This window comes from Tamandua tetradactyla, chromosome 5, assembly GCF_023851605.1.
Source record: "Tamandua tetradactyla isolate mTamTet1 chromosome 5, mTamTet1.pri, whole genome shotgun sequence".
In the NCBI taxonomy this organism is placed as follows: Eukaryota; Metazoa; Chordata; class Mammalia; order Pilosa; family Myrmecophagidae; genus Tamandua; species Tamandua tetradactyla.
The window spans coordinates 17,557,787-17,565,178 of record NC_135331.1 but is presented as its reverse complement, the minus strand read 5'-3'; the positions used below and the strand labels follow the sequence as shown (position 1 = coordinate 17,565,178).

At 56.3% G+C, this 7,392-nt stretch overlaps 1 protein-coding gene across 1 annotated transcript in view; it reads left to right on the top strand.

Annotated features, from left to right (window-relative positions):
• The first annotated feature begins 3,681 nt into the window (after nt 1-3,681).
• The window catches only part of TESC (tescalcin), a 65,152-nt gene continuing 61,441 nt past the window's right edge, over nt 3,682-7,392 (top strand). Inside the window, exon 1 of the mRNA XM_077159941.1 lies at nt 3,682-3,817. Coding sequence (XP_077016056.1) covers nt 3,760-3,817 — 58 coding nt within the window. The 5' untranslated portion in view covers nt 3,682-3,759. The remainder of the gene's footprint in view (nt 3,818-7,392) is intronic.

The following is a 7,392-nucleotide window of genomic DNA, read 5'->3' as shown; positions in this document are numbered from 1 at the left end:
TCATCCCGTAACGCTGTCTTAGGAGTCAACGCAGTCATATAACCAAGTGCTTAGCACCCCATAGAGGGCAACTGCTGGGCCATCACCTAGTAGCGCAGCTATATCGAGGGAAACCGAACACTTTGTTTCTCCCCTCTATAAAATGAGACTGTGCCGGAAGCTTCTCCTTCTGGGCTCCCGCAGCTGCTGGTACTCTAGTTCACAGCGGGGCCTGCCTCGCCTCTATCCTGCTGAACTGCGTGGTCTCTGATGTAAGGTACTCTCTGCTTTACGAGATGTCCAGTCTCCTGGCACTTAGTGAGTGAATGAACATTTGAGTAATCATAACACTCCACAGTGCAGGGCTGTTGCTGGAGCCAGTTTGCATTAACTGGTGAATGCAAATTGTGTTAAACATTGAGGAATTTGCCAGTCCTTTATTAAACTGTTGGTAGCTTGAAATTGGCCATAATGGGAATATTTACACCATGGAAATAGGCAAAGGCTACAAATCAGGGCCTCTCCTCCTCCCCCCCCCGCCCCCTTACTTTTCAGAGAGTGGTTTACCAGCATGCCACTTACTGTGTCAGGCACTATTTTAAGCACTTTACATATATGAATTCATATTTAACCCTCGCAACCACCCTGTTGTCACTGTTGTTATATTACTACCACCATTATCGTCGCCATTTTACAGATGGGGAAACTGAGGCTCAGGGGGGTTAAGTCACTGTTCCATCGCCTTCCCCGGGAGAATGAGAGAGAGCAGAAGGAGGACCACCCTTATTGTCTCTGGGCTCAGGTGCCCTTTGTGGTATCCCAGGTACCAGGTATCCTCATCATGGCCAACACTTTTAATCAGCTCCCGGCAGAGGGGACTCGGTCCTCCAGGAGAAGAGAGGCGGTTGCCTGGTGACCGAAGTGTTCCCCAGTCCTCAGAACGTCACACTGTGTTACGGGAGGAAAAAGATCACCACACACGGTGCCCCCTTCCTGTGCACAACAGATAAAACCGGCTCCAGCCAGACCCCATACAAAGCTCCAGACCTCATCCTTGCTCTCTAGACGCCAGCAGAGCCATTTGTAGGAATGAATTAAAGTCCTGGCGTCCCGGAGCAGGCGGCAGCAGGCTTTGTGCGGGGAGAGCCCTGCCGGGTGTTTGCATCATTGCCAGAGTGGGAGGGCAGAGCCCAAGCAGAGGGCGGGTGCCACGGCCGGGGCGAGGCTGAGAGGACCCTGACGTCTCACGGTTGCGTCCACCCAGTATTTGGCTGTGGTGTGTCCCTTGGGGGCCACAGCTGGGAACATCCATGGGCTCCTTGGAGCTCACCTTAAGGGATAACAATGTCCCTCCAGGGACCATTCTGGCTCGAATATTCCAGGCCTGGGCAGGCACCACACAAGCCCACGTCAGCCAGGTGTCGCCCCTCTGTACCACAGTGCATTGTCACTGCCTGTTTGTCCGTGCCCCTTCTCCCCACCAGGAGTTCCTTAGGAGTGAAGCCAGTGTCTTATCCCTGCTGTGGTCCCGGATCCAGCCAGGGCCCGGAAAACAGTAGGACCTTAATAAATAGGGAAGGAATCACAAATGAGCACATTGTTGTCTTCCTGCTGTCCCAAGGAGCCCCTGCTAATTTCTCCAGGCCCTGCTGTTAAGGATGAATTCTCCTGGGATCTTGCCCCCAAGCCTTCCTACTCCCTGTTGGCTGATGAAGTTGACTTATTTGGCAAGAGACTCAGGAGAGCAGATGAGAGCTCTGCAAGGCCACTCGGAGGAGGTGATGTTTACACTGAGCTCTGCAGACGAAACCTCAGCCATGGGAACAGGAGGGGATGGGAGGTTCAGCAGAAGGAACTGCAAGTGCTTGGCTAGGAGGTGACAGAGGCCAGGGTGGCGTGAGATGAAGTCGGTGGTATAGGCAGGCGAGAGTGGAAAGTGGCTCTCTTTACCCATTCTCTTGGTGGCCTTCCTGCCCTCACCCAAGGGGCAGAGTGATGCCACCTACCCTCCTCTCTGCCCCAGAGCACGATCCCAGGGCTTTGACCCCACCCTCCGGGAGCAACTGTGTCACACGGAAGGGGAAAGATCCCCATCTGTTATACACATAACCCTCGAATCATTTAATATAATGAAATCCCAGGAGCTGAAATTTTAAATCAGAGCAAAACTATGGGTCGAGGCCTGCACCTCGCAGGGGAACCCGGGAACCCTCTCCTGACCTCAGGCCACTCTGGGCATCTAGAATCTTTCTATCCTGAAATGCAGTCTCTGGGTCAGCTGTCCAGCTCGCTGAAGCTAGCGGATGCCCTGCAGCCAACACTTCCCCAATTCAGTCAGGTCTCAGCACCACCAGAGAGGTGCTTTAAAATGCAGATTCCCCGGTGCTGCTCCAGCTCTGGAAATCTTTTTTGAACAAGGAGGAGACTGATTCTGTACTATGACAGATTGAAGAAGGCCCCTGGTGATCTAAAAGTGCCCCCTCCCCAGGGGACCATGATCTGAGGGAAAGAGCAACCAATTTCTCAGCTTCCCACCCTCACCCTGCACCCTGTGAAACAGGTGGCCCACCCCAGTCCCTGCCTGTGAGCACCAAAGGATCTGGGCCTCCTCCCCAGCTCTTATCACCCAGTTTGGCAACCAGGACAGATGTTGAATGCACGATGCCGCTGTCATCCGCATCGCCAAGCATGGTAGAGCACAACCGTCTAGACTTGGGAACTGGAAAGACTTGACTTTGAATTTCTACCCTTGCTGTGTGACCCTGGTTGAATAACCTCAACCTCTCTGAGCACTAGTTCCTCACTTGTAAGTGGAGATGATTCTGTAACATGTTCCGGCCACCAGCCTGTGTACAGTGTCCTATGCCAGCCCGCTCTCATGTGCCTCTCAGTTATTATCTCCATTTTAAGGAAAAGGGATCGTGGCTAGATAGGTGGGGGGACTGGCCCGGCTTGGCTACAGAGATGGTTTTTTTAAGCCATCTTAACCCAGAACTTCTCTCCGTAGGCTTGGGACCACCGCATCGCATTCTGTCTTGCAGTTTGGCTGAAATGGCCCAACAAATCAGAATCTTTGGGGCTGGGAGTTTCCTGCTCCGAAAGTTTGAGACCCCCCTCAGGCGCTGGGCTGTACCGCCTGTTCAGCCCGCGGGTGTAGGTCCACCGCCTAGGGGTCCTAAGCGGCCAAGCCCCGGGTGTACGTCCACGCTGGATTACTATTATTGCCCGGCATTGTTGTTCCTACAGAGCTTCTGTGTGCTCGCTTCCTCCACTGTCCGAGGCCGGCGCGTTGGGACAGGGTGGGGTGGCCCGTGAACCTCCCCGAGGTCTGGTCCCTCGTACCCGCGCCCAGCGATGCTCACACCTGTTTCGTTCCACACCTGCCCGGACTGCCAAGGGCTGCCAGGTGCGACGGGCGTGGGCGCTTCTGCGGGGACTGAGGGATGTCGGGGGTGGGACCCCTTGATCCCCATCGGTCCTACATCCCCTCCCCGCCATTTCTGCCCGGGCTGCCTCCCCTCCCCAGCACGGCGCACCCTCCCCGCCCCGCCCCCCCCCCTCAGTGCGCTAAACCGGCGAGCGCTAGGACCGCGCACCCCGCCCTCCGCCGCTATAAGAGGCCGCGCTGGAGCCCCACGCGGAACCCTCGGCTCCGAGCCTTCCCCCCGCCTCGCCCCGCCCGGGACCCGAGGCCGGAGAAGCCGCTGCGCAGCCGGGACCAGCCCGGGGTTCGCGACCCGCGCGCGCGCCCGGCGCCCCGAAGTCCCCGCCGCGAGCACCATGGGCGCTGCCCACTCGGCGTCCGAGGAGGTGCGGGAGCTCGTGGGCAAGACCGGCTGTGAGTACCCCGCGCGGCTTCCCGCCCGGCTTCGCGCCGCGTGACCTTGGGCAAGTGGCGGGACCTCTGTGCGCCTCAGTCTCCCCCTCCTTCAAATGGGTCCCCACCTGCCACTTGGCAGGCTGCGGCGAGAGCCCCGCGGCGATGCTGAGTAAGTGCGGCGCCGGCTCGGCCGCGGGGCGCTCGGAGTTGGCAGGGAAGCCCGGCCGGGGAGCTGCGGGCCGGGGAGAGCCGGCGCCCGGGGCGGCCCGGCAGGTGCGCTCGCGCACACCTGGAAGTCGTTTGCATCCGAGAGGCGCGTGGGGGGGGGGGTGCGGAAAGTTTTGAAGTCGGCCGCACCTGGGGGAGAGCCGGCCGCGGCCGCTGCGTGTGACCTTAGGCGCCTGAGTCCTTCTCCCTGCGCCTCCCTCGGGCTCCTGGTCCCCGAAACGGGCCCGGGCTGGCCCACCTCCCCGGGCAGCTGGGAGGCTTGTGCGAGGCAGCGCCCGCGGCGCACTTGGCGGGGGCCGAGCGGGCGTCCTTCCCCGAGCTCGCCCGGACTCCCGGGACCCGCGCCCGCATTCCTCCTCGGGAAGGCCCGGCCGCAGGACCGAGCTGCCCGCAGGGAAGTGACGGAGAAAGCCCGGGCTGGGCACTTGACCCTGGCCCGGACGTCGGGGCGCCCGGTTCTGCTGCGGACTTTGTCGGGGGTGCGGACCGGAACCGCCCAGGGCCGAGTGTCTGAGCCAGCTGGCTTTGGGATGGACTGACGGATGGCGTCTGAACTCTGCCTGCCCCACTTCTGGTGGTGTGACCTTGGGCTGGTCCCCTTACCTCTCTGAGTCTCAGTTTCCTTCTCTGTGAAATGGGGGTTCTGCTAGAAGCTGGTAGATGTTCAAGAAATGGGAGCTGCTGATGCATTTCTGGGAAGGAGCTGGCTCCTGGCACCTGATTTGAATTTACTGTAAGGAACCAGCGTCCAGAGACATCCATTGACAGGGAGTAGCTCAGGCATGTGTGTGTCAGCTGGAAAGGGCTCTCCAGGGCTGTCCTTTTTGAACCTCCTCAATCCTGTAGGATGGGATGAAAATTACCGAAAATCCTAAATAACTGGCATATGCATATATGTGTATATGCGTGTGTATTAAAAAAATGTGTATATGTATATATACACACACATATACTCCATACACTTCCACATACATAATATATATTTAGCTCCAACTGGAGGAATAAAAGATATGGTACAGTATGTATAATATTATGTACTTTTTCTTAAAAAAAAGGTGGAGATGCAAAGGTGGCTCAGTGGGCAGAGTTCTCACCTGCCGTGCCAGAGATCCGGGTTTGATTCCCGGTGCCTGCCCATGCCAAAAAAAAAAAAAAAAAGACCAGGGTGTGTGTGTGTGTGTGTGTGTGTGTGTGTGTATAAGAGTATGCATTTGTGATTCCTTTATTTGCATAAAAACCTCTGGAAAGACCAGCAAGAAATTAAGACTAATAGATACTTACTGGGGAATTTGGTGGGCAAGGTAATGAAGAAATGATATTTTCACTGTAAACATTTTGATATTTTCATTTTGAGCTATGTGAGTGTTTTGCTTATTCAGAAAGTTTTATAAAGTCCTTCAAACCCAGGGCACACGTGACAGAGGAGGTGGGGATTTGCCTTGCCCTTATTTTCTTGGGTCTCCCCAGTTTTTATTTCCTGAAGCCCCCCTGCTACCTTCTGCCGCTCTGGTCTTTGGTGGGGTTAAGGTGTGTGTGTGTGTCTGTGGCTGGGCTGGCTGCCAGTACCCCCCTCCCCTCTCCTCCCTCCCCCTCCCCCTTTTCCCTCCCCCTCACCCCTTCCTTCCCCCCTCTTCCCTCTCCCCCCTCTTCCCTCTCCCCCCTCTTCCCTCTCCCCCCTCTTCCCTCTCCCCCCTCTTCCCTCTCCCCCCTCTTCCCTCTCCCCCCCTTCCCTCTCCCCCCTCTTCCCTCTCCCCCCTTCCCTCTCCCCCCTCTTCCCTCTCCCCCCTCTTCCCTCTCCCCCCTCTTCCCTCTCCCCCCTTCCCTCTCCCCCCTCTTCCCTCTCCCCCCTCTTCCCTCTCCCCTCATTTCCCTCTCCCCCCTCTTCCCTCTCCCCTCCTCTTCCCCCCCACCCCCGTGTCTGGCGCCACAGAGACCTGGGGGAATTCCATCTGGCTGGGGCTTTGCCAGGTGATGGGGCCACAGAATATGCTGGGGCTCTTGGCTCTTGTCACTTTCCCAGATCCCATCCCCCCCCCATGGGGACAACAGATGCTGAGTGTTCCTGTTGGGTGGCTTCCCTCCTTACTGCCTAGAAGTCAGATCTCCCTGCCCAAAGAGGGGAGGGGTGCAGGAGGAGGCTGTGAGCTGACACTGGAGGAGACCTCCCTGACCTTCCGGGGTTAGAAGTTCCCCTTAACCCTCTGAAAGGGCCCATGTGGGCCCTTTTTGCTGTTCAACAAATGCTTATCAGCCAAAGGCTGGGGTTCTGGGGTGACCCAGAGAGACTGATGTTGCTGAGGGGAGACGGGCAGAAAACAAATGAAGCCATAGGTGGGAAACTCTATGCACAAGACACAGTTGGGTGGTGTGAGGGTGGGAAGGGGGCTGAGGGCACGTGGAGAAGTGCCTTTAGGGTGGCCTTTTTGAGGAGGTGGACATTGGAACAGAAACTTGAATAATAAGGAGCCAGCACATGAGGATCAGGGGATGGGGCATCTCAGGCAGCGAGAACAGCAGACACAAAGGCCCTGTGGCAGAAACAAGTTGGCTCCAGTAGGTGGGACCCTATAAGCTGAAGACACAGCCACAGTCAGAGCTCAGGTCATGGCGGGAGCCTGATCGTAATGGATCTTGCTGGGTGTGTCATCTTGGGCACGTCACTCATGCTGTCTGTGCCTGGGTGTCATCCACTGTAAAATGGGGATAGCACTAGCCCCTTCTTCTGAGTTATTGGGAAGGGACTGAGTTAATATATGTACACTGCTTAGAATAAGTATAGGCAAGTATTTACTATCATTGGCCACACTGTGAGCATTTTATACATGGAAGACCCTGAGGCCAGAGTGGCCATGGGGCTGGTGGGCTCTCCCACTCTCTCTGAAGACAAGATGGTCCCCCAATTTCCTGGTGAAGAATCAGCTGAGCCCTTCCTGATGAACTGTGACAGGCATCTTAGGACCTTACCAGGTAGCCGTGCAAAGGGGCGAGGAGAATGTCATGCCTCAGAGGCTTTCCTAGAGCCCTTCCCATGCACTGCCGTGGAAGGGGAATCTTTGTAATAATGCTTTAGGGAAAGTGCTGTATGGCCCTTTTACAGATAAGGGAATTAGAGCTCAGAGAGGTAAAGCAGCAAGCCTGCAATTGCACAGCTGGTAATTGGAGGAGCAGGCATGGTAAGATTCCCAGGTCTGCTTTCTTCCCACCACTGTGCATTCACTGTGTTGAGTTGCCTCTCAGTCCTGCCTATATATTTTTCTCACCTCCAGGCCTTTGCATAAGCTGTTCCCTCTGCCTGAAGCGCTCTCCATTTTAATGTGTTTAAATCTTTAGTGCACAATTCGAGATTGACAAATGCCAACACTCCT